Source organism: Danio rerio, chromosome 7, assembly GCF_052040795.2.
Source record: "Danio rerio strain M-AB ecotype USA chromosome 7, GRCz13ab, whole genome shotgun sequence".
NCBI lineage: Eukaryota > Metazoa > Chordata > Actinopteri > Cypriniformes > Danionidae > Danio > Danio rerio.
In genome coordinates this window covers 69,942,152-69,959,888 of record NC_141027.1, presented here as the reverse complement: position 1 = coordinate 69,959,888, position 17,737 = coordinate 69,942,152, and the positions used below count along the sequence as shown (strand labels likewise).

The window sequence follows — 17,737 nt, the reverse complement described above, 5'->3', positions numbered from 1 at the left end:
TCTTGTTTCTCTCAAGCCTTTGTTGATTTTTAAGTTTGTAAGTGACCCATATCTGTCATCCGTGAACAGGCCTGCATGTGCACGTTTAGAAAAACAACAACATCATGTGGTCTGCCTGCATACACACATTATGATAAAAAGCAGTGGCTTTGCTGGATAGTCCCTACTGGATTGCAAATGATAAAGCTAGTAGAGATGCACCAGCAATTTTCGACCATGCACAAAACACTGAAAAAATAATTCGTTTTTTTTATATTTTGCTATGTTTTGGTAATTAAAATGTGGTTACTTTGTAGATCAGTAGTCAATAGTTTCATTCTATTTGTGACGAATCTTTATTTAATTCTCACATAGCCCTCACTGTGGCTGACATGCAACTCTTAAAAAATGTTACTACACGTTTGGGGTGTCAAAATTAATTGTTTCTTCGGTGCACCGTGATGCAGATAGGGTCAATACGATATGGTTTCAGTAATAGATCATAAACGGTTATTAGGTACTGACGTCATTTATCTCCTATGCGCAATGTCGCAGTTGAATACTATGGCGAAGGAGGCGAGGGCAACTAAATAAAACACTCCTACTACTTAAAAGGTAGATAATCATGCTCAATTTAACTGCTTGTGAATTTGCTGGACAGTCTTTCATTGACACTGAAGAAGGCACAGCACTCGAGCTGTGTTTTCAGTACTAGGAAGAAATGCTGTAAAACTCTCTCTCTCTCTTTCTCTTTCTTTCTTTCTTTCTTTCACACTTTGGACATTTGACCAGCTGGCCTGTTTGTGAGTTAACTTTTCCTATCCTCTCGGCTTTTACAGCGATACTTGTGGATCCAGACACGATCGTACCTGAGGTGCGGAACCGCAACCGTTCTTTCTGCGTCACTCATTGGTAAACAGCGGTTTAATTTTTAAAGCCAATAGCAGCCCTTTATGTTGAGCGGGTGAAGACAATGCCGAGTCATAAGACAGCACTCAAAAAGCAAGCAGGATGGTATTTACATTAGTTTATTTGCTATAAATGCTCATGCTGTCTTCTGTGCACGTATTGGAGTTTTGTTTGATATATTCAAATAGAGTGTTTTCTTTGAGCTGGTCAAATTAAAGGTGCAGTTCATATATCTTACTGGTTGTATTGAAGTACAATAATATGTTACAAATAATATATAAATATATTTATAGAGATTAATAAAAATAAAAAAATCTTGTGTTGTGAAGAAAAATTCAAATCATGTTTGGAAAGCATACTCAATGCACCGTGATAACGAATTAAACCGAATCAATGGCATGATAATCGTAACCAAACCGTGAGACCAGTGTAGATTCACACTCCTACTAGGGTTGGGCAATGTCAACCAGTTTGGCATCGTACAATGTCTAATATGAAACATTGCGATTGACGATGGCATCGTCATCATAGGCGGCAGTGAATTAATAATTTGCAGCATACCGTTTTACCTGACCCACATGGTCTTTATTTTAACCATAACAAAATCATAAATAAATAAAGATAAGTTCCACACAAATAACCACCTGTCAATCACTTTCTCAGCGGGACTTGTGAATAGACATGAATAGGCAGAGGGATCGGTATCGGTGTCGTTATAATGGTGTCGACAAACTTGGTTGGTAAAAAAGCTGCACAACCAACAGGAACCTGCCAACAGTATTTGAGGTTTTCTTTTCACTAAAATTACTAAGTACAAGCGTGAAAGCGAAAGATTGAACCAGTCTGCTAACCCGTTGACTGCCTGGACCCACTGTCTCGAGCGCATGACAATGTGCGTGTGTTTGTGCATTTGTGTGTGTGGTCACGTGATGTGCGTTTCCAGCGCCAGTGTGGAAGGCTATGAAATGCTAGATGAAACGCCAGAGTGAATGTGGATCGTTTTCATTTTAAAATGCCATTTAAATACTAAGACCTATTATTGTAAACGGGGCCTGAGTGTGTATTTTTCGCGAGCAGATTTGCAATGGGGACGGGGCGGAGGATTGCGATGCCGGCTCAGCATCGTGGTGTCTGTCGGCCATCTGCGATGGACGATGGCATCGTCTATCGGCCCAACCCTAACCCCTACTACACATCGCAATGATGCTTAGTTTGGTCGTGATTGGTTGACAGCTCTGTGATTGGTCGACTTGGTAACTGTGACTAGCGTTAGTGGGGCAGAAAACCGCGAGCTCGATGGAGCGAGTGTTTACAAGTGTAGAGTCTGGTGAAATAGCTCCAGATGGAAACTGTTGTTTTGTGTTTACTTTATGATTAAAGTTGTTGCACGTCCACAGGTTCCCACATCCTAATGAACGAGTTTTAGCTACTTGTACATTAAGGTAGCGTTTAGAATAAACAAAACACCAGCGAATAAACTCAATAAAGAGGAACATAACCTACTGCCAGCTGGCGTTTCTGAAATGTTATTGCATAGCAACATAAAATGCATGCAAAAGTACAAATGCACGACTACGCTCAAGGCAGGCGCCATGGGTTACGCTGATCACTCTACGCTGAAGTATAAACCAGTCTTTAAGGCTGCATAAAATATCCCTTCAGCATCGATATCGCAATGTGATCATTCGCAATAGTCACATCGTTAGTATAGGCAATGTTAAGCCTGAAGTGGTTTTTGGGGCCTGTGACTGTATGAGGATTTTATAAGCATTCAGGCATGAGAAAATGTAAGTTGAAAAATTAATAATGATTCATTTTATTAGTAGTAATAGTAATTAGTTATAGATCATAACTGGTTATTACGAACTATCGTCATTTATCTCCTATGCGCAATGTCTGGCGAAGGAGGCGAGAGTAAAATAAAATGCTCCTACTCCTAAAAAGGTGCACAATTCAACTGCTTGTGAGTTTGCTGGAAAGTCATTCATTGACACTGAAGAAGGCACAGCACTCGAGCCGCTATTTTACTACTGGGGAGAAATGCTGTAAAAATCCATTTAAAAGCATTCAGGCATAAGAAATTGTAAGTTTAAACAATTAATAATGATTCATTTTATTGAAATGTTTTTAAAACCAAGACACAGTATTATTTACGTTTTTTTTGTTCAATTACTGTACACCCAAATAAAGTTTAACTCCTCGGAAAACAATAAAACGCTGTTTATTTCATTTGAATATTTTTCTTTATTGAAATTCACTTTTGATTTTAGATTGTTAATATTTTATGCGCTCCTAGAATCATCCCAATCAATCTAAATTGATAGTTTCTTTCCAAATCATGATTCAACTAAGCATGGGACGATAATCGTTTTCAAGGTATACCGATGTCTGGAAAAGTCGAGGTTTGTGTAAGATTTTACTTACTTTTTACTTTTTATTTGAGATTGTATTTTGTTATTTATTTATTTTGACATGGACATCACAATTACACTGGACAACCAAATGCATTTGCTTCAAGTTAAGGTTAGGGAAGAGTTGCTTATGCTCAACACCTGTACACAGAAGGCTTGACATAAAACAACATTTTGATTCCTTACATAAAATTACTATAAGGCAAAAGCAAAGGCGGCATGATCAAACAAACAGTAATAGTATATAGTATAAATAGCATATCAAATGGTAAAAGTAAACTATTTGTGTTAACACTGCTGTTTTGCTTTTAACCACTTTTTAAGAACACTACTAAAAACATTTAATTTTAGACTAACAGGTCAATCATTCCACAATTAGGTTCTCTTAACCGAGAACACAGATTTACCAAAAGAGGTCATACACTTTGGAACAAGACAGTCACCATAAACGGTTGCTTGAGTGGCTCTGTGTGAGTTTTGATGCCTACTGATTAATCAGAAAACAGCATTGTTATCATATTATTTATATTGCAATATACAGTTGAAGTCAGAATTATTAACCCCCTGTTTATTTTTTTTCCAATTTCTGTTTAACGGAGAGAGGATTTTCTTCAACACATTTCTAAACATAAAAGTTTTAATAACTTATTTCTAACAACTTTTGTCTTCTCCATGATGACAGTGAATAATATTTGACTAGATATTTATCAAGACACTTCTATACACCTTAAAGTGACATTTAAAGGCTTAACTGAGTTAATTAGGTTAACTTGGCAGGTTAGGGTAATTAGGCAAGTTATTGTATCATGTTGGTTTGCTCTAGACTATCAAAAAAAAGATATACCTTAAAGGGGCTAATAATATTAACCTTAAAATTTCTTTAAAAAAATAAAAAATGCTTTTATTCTAGCTGAAATAAAACAAATAAGACTTTCTCTAGAAGAAAAAAATATTATCAGACATACTGTGAACATTTCCTTGCTTTGTTAAACATCATTTAGGAAATATTTAAAAAAGAAAAAAAATCAAAGGAGGGCTAATTTGATTCTGATTCTCAGAATTTAAAAAAAATATTGCAATATTAGATTTTTTTCTGTATCATGCAGCCCTAGTTTATGTTTGTCATTGCACCATATGTGATTTGGGAGACAACTTCGGATACAAATTCACAAATAACAGGCCAGCTCTGCCATTTCATTCATTAACTTTTCATTCATACTCCTTCAACAAACTTAGTGGTATTGTATGAGAGTACGCAGTAAGAACTGGTGGGAGAATTCTCAGCATAGTCATTGTTTCCCACTGAATCCAAATAAGTGCTCTCTTGCTTGAAGCCATTCTAATTTGTTTGTCATCAAACACCTGATTTTACCTGTCAGTGGGTGCACATGGCTCGTGAATAGCATCAAAGAGAAATAGTGGATTTCTTTTTTTATTTCAAGTCTTTTTTTTTTTTTTTTTTTTTTTTTTTGCTCTAACCCATTGAAAAGAAACAGTGTATAACCGTGTCATAATAGGTAAAATTATTTTAAAAAATTAAATTGTTTTGTTTTTTGCTTATAGTTAGTCGGGCTAAGTATTTTTCAAACCTGTGGGAAGCACTGCATTTATTTTGCATCCTTGGATGGTAACCTAGCTTGCTGATTCTGAATGAAGCCAAGCTGTTACTGCTAGACTGTGACTTAAGGACATTTTTGCATAAAGAACCATATCATTAAACGAAGACAACAGTGACAACTTAAAGGGGAACCTATTATTCCAATTTTCACATGATGTAAAAAAAGATTTTGAGGTCCCTAGAATGCGTTTGTAATTCAACTTGTGCCATTTTTGATGACTCTCTCTTTAAATTCAAATGAGATCCCAGTGAAAAGCCCTGTTTACTGCAGTAACCAGAGCAGCACCTTTATTTCTGCAGTTTCTATAGCCACGAACCTGCTGATTTAGCTAGATTTAATGGATTTTTTAAAATCATTTTCTATCTGCATTCTGACTGATTTTGAGAAATTGAGCTTCAAAGTTTTTGCATTCCATAGCAAACAGTATGTGTGTAACAATTGTTTTTAAATAAAAAGTCTTAATGTAAACAACTTAAAAAAAAATCCCATAATGTAAATAAGTTTTCATTCAATAAGAATGTCAATAACTCAATTTTGACAGAAATGTCAGATAGAACCTTATAATTCTAAGGTGACGATTTGTAAATTTTTATTGTATTTGTGTTTATACTACAGTTCTATCTGGTTCTTGAATCTGATTGGCTGATAGCTGTGCAATATTCTGCAATGTCAGCACTGGTACAGCCTCCTCAAGCCTGGTTTATACTCGACGTGTCCGCGGCGAATGTGACGTCATTGCGGAACAAGCGCATGATTTTTTTGCTTTGAGACTCGAGCAAACAGTTTGCGCGGGGCTGTAATTGATTTGAGTAGAATATGAACCGCTTTGAAGAGATTTTGTCTCAAACAGGTACGCCTGTACAGATATCTTTTTGATCTGTGATCATAGAGATAACCAGGGCCCGGTTTTACAAAAGTAATCCACTAGGATTTTGGATAAGGGATTGGATCAAATCTTGAAATAGGGTTTTTCAAAAGAAAAAACGGATTACGTAATCGGATTAGATCACGTAATCCAATCTTGGTTTTGATCCGGATCAAACCTTTAGTTTGGGTTTTTCAGACCTTTTTTGTAGGATCTGGATCACTTAGATCCAAAAAACCTGGATTAAACTGATCCCATAAGAAGGGTAGATTTAGCGTGAATTTCATGTCCAAAATGTAATGAAAACTTAAAAAATGTATTAAATAATACTATTTTTGGATCATGCAGTATCTTACGAGATATACTATTTATTCATAAGGTTTTAATTTTATTTGTTCATCTGTCAGGCTATAGTGAGTATAGGCTTTAACGTATTCAGCCTTTCAGTACAGGCCTACAGCAAAGTAGAAAGAGTTTGGCCTCATAAAATAATCCCCCAAACAGCTGTCAAAATTAACCAAAAACAATCCATTTTATTCTGTCACTAATTGATATATATATATATATATTCATCACGATGGAAAATATTTTTCTTTTTAGAATATTTATTAGTGATGCATGCAATGATTACAGAATAACAAAAAAAATTGCAAAGAATGGCAATCACTGATTTTTTAAATCACTTTCAACAATTGCAAAAAGAGACTGAAAGGGCAGAAGCACAGCTTCGTCTGGCAGAGAAACAACTGACACTAACCAAACTGCAGCAAACCAAGGCCAATGACTTGAGATTCGCCTCCTAAAGGCTACGCTCAGACAAGCTGCTCTCTCCACATTAGATGAGGAAGTCTGAAATTATTGTGGAGTTTTTGACATTAAGTCTTTTTTTTGATTTACATCTATATTTGAAACTTATTATAAATATCCTCAATGTACAGTGTTGTAGGTCTCAGATGAGTGGACTGCTGAAAAAGGATGGGGTGGGGTTTTTCTTGTTTTTATTATTTATTATTATTATTATTTTAATAATTATAATTTTTTTTTTAGTTTTCATTTAAAATAAAAATACATTTATATTGGCCCCACGCTGGCTATACTACTTGTCGCTCTTTACATATCTATAGTTCTACATTATGATGTCCTATCCTGTTTGAGCACTGGTTATCCAGATTTAGTGATCCTGAAAAGTTCCTATCCGGATCAGATTGATCCAATCCGATGTTGCTTTGAAAAACTGGCTCAAAAAGTAAGCTGGATTACGTGATCACGGATCGCAAAAACAGGATTACTAAATCTGGATCAATTTTATCCAGATTAAACCTTTTGAAAAACCGGGCCCAGATGACCAATAATTCTTGGATAGAAATTGAAACTGTTGTGGCAAAGAAGGAATGTTTTTGTCAAAAGGTTTGGAAAAACCTGACGGATAAGTTTGTTAAAAAAAAAGAGGTCATGGCAAAAGCGGAGACCGATGCACACAATTACAGAAATGTGTTTTTCCACCATTCATAGATTTTACTCTGATGTATATATTTAATTTTGATTTTTAAAACGGTTTAATAGTTACAAAATAATAATGAAGGAACAAATTATTTCTTTGATAACTGGAAAGGAATATTTGATCAGTTTACAGTATAATGATGGCCTGTTTCTCTAGACTGTGTTGGTGATAATGGTCAGGGCCATTATTGCCTGTTTAGCATAAGAAAAGAACATTAACTCGCCAGACAGTAATGTGTGAATTGTGGAACAGGCTAAATTTAAAATAACGTCTGTATTTTTAACTAAGTTTTCTTTTTTTGTTTTTATTCTTGCCATAATAAAAATATATTTGTAGAGCAACTCCTGTTCTGTTGTCATTAATATTTTAATAAACTATAATAGGTAGAAAGACTGCGCGCAATGTGTCTGAAGAGCGGGGAGGGATCCGGGGGTGAGAAGGGTGCGTGACTTATTTGAGGACCGGGAGGGAGACCCACGATTTCCGGGAGATTATCACTCATTATGAGATCCGCAAATTCATAGAGACTCCCAGAACTTCCGGGAGACTTGGGATATCTGAATGTGTGTCTGTGTGTGTGTTTCAGGGCTCGAAATTGTGACAATTTTGGTCGCATATGCGCCCGAAATTGTATCTATGCGACCTTAAAAATATTGGGAGCATTTCTGCGAGTGCTTAAAATTGTTGTGTGCCACCAGTTTTTACTGCAAAATGTTCACCACATGCGCGGATCGAGGAGACATTCCCTTAGAATGCATCTCTAAGCTCTTTGTCTGCACTTTAAACGCGAAACGCAGCGCTCAGGAATGGTTTAAAACAGTTGTCATGTCAACTTGCTGCAGTAAACAAATCCAAGTCTGTAATGCTTGCCCTGCCTTCGCGCTCTTCTTATTGGCCCACCACTGCTCTAGCACTGAACGCAAATGATTGGTTAATATAAGTTGTCAATCACTCAGTCAGCACCTTCTGGCTTCGGATGACAGAGAGAGCTACTACCGCGAAAAATTGTAAAGCGCTGAAGATGAGAATGAAGATAACACTGACAGATTTTGTTTTAGAAACCATGGCATCTAAAGTTATAAATGATGACACATCTTACTAGTGACCATGTGCTGAGTGTAAATCCACCATCTACACTTTTCCAAGAGTAGAAGACTTCCATTGGCTTCAAGTCCGCTATGAAAAGTCTGTGTGATGGAGTTTTTAGGTAACTGTTTGCCACATCTAGCACGAGAGCTTCTGTTTAATCTTTCATATAATCGCCAGATGCTGTCTGCCGTGCAAGTGGCAGCTATATGTCAAATTTAACACCACGTACACCATCGCAAACGGGCTTGCACTGAGTAAACTAATATCGCTACTCCTAAAAAAAACGGTATTAGTATTAACATGTATGCATATAATAAGGTACAGTATGTGTCTAAAGCATCAGTGCAATATCAGACAGCACTTGTGAGAACAGCACAGTTATACCGTTAACAGATTCATGTCCAGCAGTGCGTGCAGGGCCGGTGAGCGCTCCGTGTATGCTTTGGTCACTCAGTTATGTTATAAAAATATATTTTCTTGTAATAACGGGATTTCGTTGAGACATATTTTCCTCACGCTTGCATATATATATATATATATATATATATATATATATATATATATATATACATTTTTTTTTTTTTTTTTTTTCAAATACAATAAATATGTTTGTATAACACTTGTAGTAACGGTGCTCATAATTGGTGGGTGCGACTAAATTTTGGCTTATGCGCCTAAATTTTTAAAGTTAGGAGCACCAGTGCTACCAAGCAAAAAGGTAAATTTCGAGCCCTTTGTTTGGTCACGTGATGTGCGTTTTCAGTGGACGGAGGGCTGTTCAGAAATGCTAGGTAGAATACTGTGTGGATGTGGATCATCTTCGCTCTAAAATGCCATTTTAATACTAAGATGTGGGATATGTGAAGTGTGTATTTTTCGCGAGCGAGTTTAGATGGGGGTGGGGCGGAGGATCGGCGATGCCGGCTCAACATCGTGTTGTCTATTGGCCATCGGCAATGGACGATGGCATCGTATATCGGCCCAACCCTACAGCAATCAATAAACTCACTACAGTTTGACAAATATTGCAGCTGTTGGACAAAACCATATACTTTTGGGGTTTTTTAGGTGAGAATGTAGATGTTTAGATTGCAACTATGCAGTTTATTTATAATGACAGTGCATTATAAATTATTTTAACATTTAGTATATTTGAGAGACAGCACGTCAGCGGCTTTTAGCCTGTCATCAAGCAGATCAAAGACGGTTGATGTTGTCCATCCACAAGATGGCGACAGAGAAAAACTCGTAATTTCAAACTACAGCTGATAAATCAATATAATATCAATATCTCTCACTATTTTATGTTGCAGTGTTGTATATACCATATTAATTGTTGTGTATTGAGTGTGAGATGGGACTCCACATATCAGGAATGTATGCAATTTGTGTTGTCCACTCTTTGTATAACCCTAAGTTACTTTTTGGTTGGCCATCTGTTTGTTTCCAATGCATTTCTTGCTTCCCTTACTGCAGACTATTCAGCAAAAAGAAAGAAGAAATGCTCGCATGTGTTTAGTGTTTTTCCTTATCGCAAACACAACAGTAATCTGGTAGTGTTTGTGCTGCTTTGGCTTTTTCAGGGTTAATTATTGTGATCTCCCGATTGCAAGAGAAATACTGGGAAATCTCTGTAGACTGATGACATTTCATGCCGTTCAGCCTTATAATATTAAAATGTGAGCACCTGTTTTGTCATCGCTTTAAACATTAGCTCACAACTCTAAAGTGTTGTTGGTGAATTAGTAACGGCTTCTGCTGTTCTGACGTCAGCTGCAGATGTGAATGAATGGCGAAATAATGTAGTTACTCATGTGAAAGGGTTTTTAGACCTTTTTTTTTTTGTACACTTATGCCGTTGAACTTTTTTCTCGTAGCAGTGTGATATGGCTATATATCGTCACTGGTGGGACACTAAGTAACGCCTCCCACCAGTGCCGATATACAGCCATATCGTGCTGCTGCTCGTGTGATATTGCTTGTATATACAACGAAGACTATACAGTGGTATTTTACATTTGGTTATTAACATTGCGTACCTGAATACTGGTAGACTTTCAGAAAACCAAAAAATACTGGTAATATAATTTTTGCTCTTTTGTTTTTACAAAATCCCCCAACCAGTCTACAAATTAATTTGATTATTTGAAAGATTAAATCAATAAAATTTGATTATTTCCAAAAAGATATTTTGATGTTCTTGAAATGATGATTTCAGAGGTTTAATGATGCTCAGACATACTAAGTTTGATTGTTTTCCTCTCCTCAGTGTGCTGGCGGCAGTGACTGGTTCAGCGGCAGTGGTGCCAACAGCCGTCGTCCCATGAGTTTTCCTTTGGCCTGAGCTGTCTGCTTTGGGCTCCGGCCTAGTTCATCTGGATATCTGTGCCTCCGGCGCCGCAGTCATGGATCACCCCAGAGAGAAGGAGGCCGATAGGCCGGTGAGGAGCAGTAAAGTGCCCCAGGGGCGCAGCGGGCACTCGCGGCCCTCAAGCTCCTCTGCGTCCTCTGGGGTCCTCATGGTGGGGCCAAATTTCAGAGTTGGCAAGAAGATCGGCTGTGGCAACTTTGGAGAGCTGAAGCTTGGTAAGAGAAGCAATTAGTTTCATAAATGTGCAAAAAATGGCCCACGGAGAAACCTGGGGTGCGTTCTTTTTTTAATAGTGCAGTATAGAAAATGCTGGGTTGCCACACAATTTTTTCATGTTGTCCTAACACAAATTAAGTTGACCTAATTGTTTTTACAAATTTATGCAGTCGAACATAAAACAATTGTTGCCCTCCCAAAGAAAAAAACCTCAAGAATTGTGCTCATTTTAAATGGGTAGATTGAAATTTCTTTGGAGTGTGCAAGATGAGAATTGATCTCAGGAGCTCTGGAGTTCCTTGGTCACCATCATTAGTGAGTCGTTTGGGAAACATTGACCTAAAAAAATGTCATTGTGCCCCTTTAAAGAAAAACTTTTAAAGCAGGTGCTTGATGAAGCCAAACACAATAGAAAAAGTAAATAGAGTCGGCACAGTGCCACTTAAGCTCTCAAAAGACCATTTAATTAGACGTTTCGACCTGCAAGGTCTTTATCAGGTTGTTTACTTTTTTTTGACCTAAGCCATGTGAACATTTATAAAACTTAAGTGTGTAATTTGTGTTTTACTAGTGGTAGGGTTGAGGATTGATTGTTTTTTGTTATTTCTTACCAGTGCTGAATTGATACTTTTAAAATGGTACCAGTGCCAAAAGCGATACTTAAAAAAAAAAAAAATTGTTCTTGATATTATTATAATTGTAATATTTAATGGTATTTATTATATACAAGATTTGTAAAGTCATCCAGTGCATAATAAAAACTCACCGGCCACTTTTTTAGGTACATCTGTCCAACTGCTGTTTAATGCAAATTTCTAATTAGCCAATCACATGGCAGCAGCTCAATGCATTTAGGCATGTAGACATAGTTGAGACGATCTGCTGCAGTTCAAACCGACTATGAGAATGTTGAAGAAAGGTGATTTAAATGACTTTGAACTTGGCGTGGTTGTTGGTGGTAGACGGACTGGTCTGAGTATTTCAGGATCTACTGATCTACTGGGATTTTCATGCACAACCATCTCTAGGGTTTACAGGGAATGGTCTGAAAAAGAAAATATCCAGTGCGCGGCAGATCTGTGGGAGCAAATGCCTTGTTGATACCAGAGGTCAAAGGAGAATGGCCAGACTGGTTCCAACTGATAGAAAAGCAACAGTAACTTAAATAACCACTCGTTGCAACCGAGGTATGCAGAAGAGCATCTCTGAACGCACAACACATCCAACCTTGAAGCAGATGGGCTACAGCAGCAGAAGACCACACCAGGTGCCACTCCTGAGGCTACAATTCACACAGACTCGCCAAAATTGGACAAAAGAAGATTGGAAAACATTCTGGTCTAATGAGTCTCGATTTTTGTTTTTGCTTCAACATTCTGATGGTATGGTCAAAATTTGGCATCAACAACATGAAAGCATGAATCCATTCTGTCTTGCATCAACAATTCAGGCTTGTGGTGTAATGGTGTGGGGGATATTTACTTGGTACACTTTGGGCCCATTAATACCAATTAAATATTATGTTAACATCACAGCCTTCCTTCCATCATAGCTCATCCCTTTATAATCACAGTGTAGCTATCTTCTGATGGCTACCTTCAGCAGGATAGCGCGCCATGTCAGAGCTTGAATCAACTCAGCCTGGTTACCTGAACATGACAATGAGTTCACTGTACTCAAAAGGCCACCACAGTCACAGATCTCCATCCAATAGTGCACCTTTGGGATCTGGTGGAACGGGAGATTCCTATCATGGATTTGCAGCTAAAAAATCTGCAGCAACTGCGTGATGATATCATGTCAATATAGGCTAAAATATCTAAGGAATATTTCTAGTACCTTGTTGAATCTATGCCACAAAGGATTAAGGCAGTTCTGAAGGCAAAAGTGGGTTCAACCCGGTACTAGTAAGGTGTACCTAATAAAGTGGCCGGTGAGTGTAGGTATTCGGTTTTCAGTACCCAACCCTAACTAGCAGTACCGAATTAAATTGCAAAAATAATATTTTCAAAGATGTTTTTTAAAACACTCCTCCTCAATTTGTTAGTTGATCAAACAGATTTGTTCCCCAGAATCTTGACCCTAGTTGAGTTGAACTGATTCGAAGTTAATGCTCAAACAAAAGTCTAATGCGCAAATAAAAGGAAAGAAAATCTCACATGGTAAAATTCACAAACACAGGGTGCAAAAACAACTTGCTGTCATTTTTCAGAAGATTGAAGCGGTATCTTTGTTGTAGCATCATTTTAAAGTGGAAGGTGATTTCCCGTTAATGCTGTCTGTATTGTTTGTTGCATTGAATCAACACCATTGTTCTCTATGAAGTGAAACAACAGTTTCAACATTACCAGGGCAACTTGTGTATTGTTGATTGAAGAACCTTGTAAAGAGAAGCTCAGAGTTGTATTAATGTTTCCTCTATGAGTGAAATATAATCATCATGCAGTCGTTGGCTTTCAAAAGATCTTAAAATGACAATATTGTTTTGCATTTTCATTCATGGGTTACAAATTTGCTGAAAATCTGTAATTTATTAAATAGAATTCAACATAGCAGATTATTAAATAAAAGAAAATATTTTTTTCCTTCCTTTAAAGGAATTTAAAGATAGTTCACTCCCCCAAAAATCTGCTATTTACTCACTCTTGACTCGTTTAAAAGCTCATTTGAGTTTTTTTCTTCTGTTAAACAGAAGATATTTTGAAAAATGCTGATTGCAGGACCCATTGGATAAAGTCTAGATCGGATATGCGGCCGGCAGGAAGTGTCATTTGTGCATTAATTATTGTAGCATTTTTTTTATGACGCTACTGAACTGAAATGATGTAATTCCAGACAAAATTCAGTCAAAACTAAGATACTTTGGAGTTTGTTTCAACAGTTCAAAATGGCTCACTAAAGTGAACTTTTAAGGGGGAGTTCGTTTTGGTCTTTTAAGCTACTATTGGTCTGTGACGGTTACACAATAGTGGGAGTGTTCTAGAACTCCACCTTCATTGATGTGCTTCCTATCCACGCAGTTGAAGCACGAGAAAACAAATCCAGCACAACAACACCAAGTGAGCAACATGAGTAATGGAGGGTCGAGTAGCTGAAATGTTACAGATGTATTCTCTTGCTGAAAGACTCAACATATTTCTCACACCAGACAAGAACCACAACCGCATCGCGCCACATCTGAAGTTCTAAACATTGCTCCATTCATTAATCAATTTTTTTCAACTAAGATAGTTCCTGTCAAATCCGATGGTGGTGTTTTATTGTTAAATGATTCTGTGTTGTTGGCCATTCATAATGAAACATACTTCCTTTCTGAATTAACATTTTGGTCTTTTAAATAAAGGATCCAGTGTCAAAGAGAGTTACTTTTTTTTCTATCAGGAGTAGTATAAACATCTTGTTCAATATTGGTACATCTATATTAAAACCCTGTTTCTGTTTTACTCTTGTAGGAAAAAATCTCTATACCAATGAGTACGTTGCAATAAAGTTGGTAAGTACATCATATGTTTTTCTTTTCTACCTATTCAGCAGTGGCTGGTATTCTTTCAAATGGGACCTATCATGCCCCATTTTTACAGGATGTAAAATAAATCTGTAATGTCCCTGGAGTGTGTTTGTGAAGTTTCAGCTTAAAAAACACAGAAATAGTTTTTTTTATAACTCTTTAAAAACTGCCCCTTACAGTCTTTGATCCAAATCATGCTTTTATGGTGACTGTCGCTTTAAATCTAAGTGAGATTGTGCTCCCAGCCCTCTTTTCAAAAGTAGGTGGAGCTATAAACACCTATGTGTCAGCATAGCAGCAGATTCAAACTCTAATAGCAGACTGCTGCTTCTCACTCGTGCTGTTGATGCTAATGAGTGAGAGATTGTCAATAATGGGCGGGGCTTCCCCTCTGATGATGTGACAAAGGGAGAATGTTAATCAAATGCTGCGTTTACACCAGACGTGCGAGTGATTTACATGTTAAATTTAATGCAAAGTTGCGAATAGACATCCTGTGTTGCGTTATTGCCCGAATGAAGTGGTGCAAGTTGATCTTTTTTTTTTTTGACATGTGTATTGCACAAATCACTCGAGTTAGAAAATCTGAACTTAAGTGGATATTTGCGCCAGGTTAACCAATCATTAGCTTGGTCTTGTAAGGGAGTGATTATGATGTAGCACTTGTTATTCGTGTCCCGAGTAGGCTTGTCACGCTACTTGAATTCGATACCAGTTGGTACTGAAATTTCAAACATTTCAAACATTTCAGCGCTGTTGAGCACATTCTGAAACCACTGATTTGCAATTTTCACCTGCTCAACATAAATGTGATTGGTACAGAGACACTGGAGCGTTTTAAAGTCATTTCGATCAGCTGGTTTGTTTATAAGCTGATATACAAGCCATTTTCTGATGAATTGCAGCTTTTAAACACTCCAGTGTCCCTGTATCTGTGGTTACTCTTGGTAAACAGCAGTGCGTTTGGTAAACTGATGACCTTCACGGCCAATTACAGTCATTTCTGTTGAGCATGTGAACACAATAGCATATCAACCAAGCGGCAACCTCCCGCTCTCCCTCAGGAAGCCAATACGGAAGTAACTAAAACTGCAATTCATCCGAAATTCCGCTAATCCTGGCCGTTCCTGGCTCCGAAATAGAGCAAATTTCAATTGAACCCACTGTTAGAATGGCCAACTTTACAGCAGAAAAAAAAGGTGTTTACAGCCTGGTGCAAAAAAAGATTTTGGTTAATACAGCTAATATTACCCTTAATGACAACTGTGAGGGGGTGAATTTTTTTATAACTCATCCATTTCCTATTAAGTTATATTAAGTTTGCATAATTAAGGGCGTGGCCACTTGAGTGACAGCTAGGTCTCGCTGGTCGCCGTCACGTCACCTCAGCTGAATCTTGCAGATTAGCCACTGAACTCGGCATATTTATCGTATTTCTGTGTTGTTTTATGTGGCTTTACACAGTCAACTGTCTTTTGGACTTGTTTCCTACAATTATTAGATGGCATGGCATGCTGAGTGCACTTAATTGTGCTCACAAACCATTCACGTGGCCTCTGTTTCCCATGTGAGTAAAGTTATATACTTATATACCATTTCTATACATGTATTTGTTTTGTTTAAGATCATTTATCGTTTATATCTATATTTAGAGCTGTAATGCTCTCCAGAATCTGACGAATTGATTAGCTGTAGGCTCTAGAACAGTCATCTGAAGCGTTGTCATACAGTGTTATGCTGGATTTCATCAATAGTCTTACATTAGCTAACACAGACTATATCTAAAGTGTTTGGAGGTAATTCGCGTTTTCCTCCTGTTGAAAAACGTCATAAGAACAAAACTTAGTGGCTCAATGTATTACAGCAGTGTTTTTAAAAGTCTAAACACTTTATTGATATAGTATACAACCAAGCACAAGTGGTCAGAATACAAACGAGTCGCAGGTGATAAAGTATTAAGTGTTCTCCCAAAGCAAAGTGTGTCTAAACCAGGTCTAAGCAAACTGTTAGCAGATGTCTGTAGCTCCGCTCACTGTCCGCCTCTTTGCCCTTGTTTGGTATCCCACCGTGGGTGTGATGACGCGCAAACAAAATGGTGACGGTTGGTCGCGCCTACTTGTGGCTTCTTTTGCGCTCTTTAGAAACCTATGGGTCACGGATACTAAGTCCATATATTTTACAGTCTATGATATCAACGCTGTTTAAGAACGTGCTTCACAGTGCTCAAATGTTCATGGGAAATTGACGTGTTTAAAATATAAGTATCGATTGGTATCAAATTCCAGTATCGTGACAACACTAGTCCCGAGAGGAAATGCTCTTGCAGAAACCGGACAGCAGTTCATCAAACTGGGCTTAGCTTAGTCTGAAGCACCATTGAAAGCCTCCATCATCCAGGTATAGTTTCTAGAGGAGCTGATGAGCTGGGTGCACCTCTGAAAGGATCTAGTGGACTCGGCGCCGAACTAATCGACGCTGTTTTTCAGAATTCTTAAAGCGCTTAAAGCACAGCTATTCTCTTAGTAAAGTTCATATTACAGGGTTCAACGCTAAGGATTTTTTCTACTGGTCCGATCGGGCAAGTGGTTTAGATTTTTACTTGCCCTGCCAAAATTTTCACTGGCCCCACCAAAAAAAAGGGAAGTTAATAGCTATTTTTAACCACATATTTTAAACAATGTGTCAAAAATAAAGTCTGTAAATCTAGAATTTCAATACTTAAAAAACAATTGTAAATATAAGTGTTATGCAAACAAAAAGAGCAGTATGGAAAATGTGGAGGCATTTTATTGCAGTTTGAAATTATTTAAAAAAAAAAAGGTGGCTGACTTTTCAAACTGACGGCAAACTATGCATAACATCACTTCATTATTAATTTGTCGTGTTGTTTCCATGTAAATGTCTACTTCCAACACGTTAGAGAGACATTTTCGTTTAGCCTTTTAATTTGAGCCAACATGTTGCTGTTTCTACGCTGTACTGGTTGTTACCAAGTTACAAAAAAAAAAATAGCATGGTCAAATCAATCAGATAAGACGAATCAAAGCAATATGTTGTTTACGACATTACAGAGAAGGTAGCATTTAAAGATTTAAAAGCACAAACTTCAAATGCATGCAATTTGACAAATAGTCACAGACAAATTAAATATTAGTGACAAGGCAGCACTGTCCCAATCGGGCCATTTATGATCCGGTCTACTGTCCCAAGTGTCTCTCACGCTGGCCCTGGGCCACCTGGCAGTCCTTATTGTTGAGCCCTGTATTAGC

General features: G+C 37.4%; 1 protein-coding gene and 1 long non-coding RNA gene across 6 annotated transcripts in view; one reads left to right on the top strand and one right to left on the bottom strand.

Moving 5' to 3' along the window:
- csnk1g1 (casein kinase 1, gamma 1) overlaps positions 1-17,737 on the top strand; it is a 112,694-nt gene that overhangs the window by 12,616 nt on the left and 82,341 nt on the right. For all 5 annotated transcript variants that reach the window (XR_015494722.1, XM_087259263.1, XM_087259262.1 and 2 more), the window contains 2 exon segments: positions 10,643-10,959; positions 14,413-14,453. Coding sequence is in view for 4 of the 5 variants with exons in the window: in XM_087259263.1 (XP_087115389.1) it covers positions 10,779-10,959; positions 14,413-14,453 (222 nt within the window). In the remaining variant the exon portion in view is untranslated.
- LOC147843266 (uncharacterized) overlaps positions 1-17,737 on the bottom strand; it is a 424,811-nt gene that overhangs the window by 392,547 nt on the left and 14,527 nt on the right. The window lies entirely within an intron of this gene.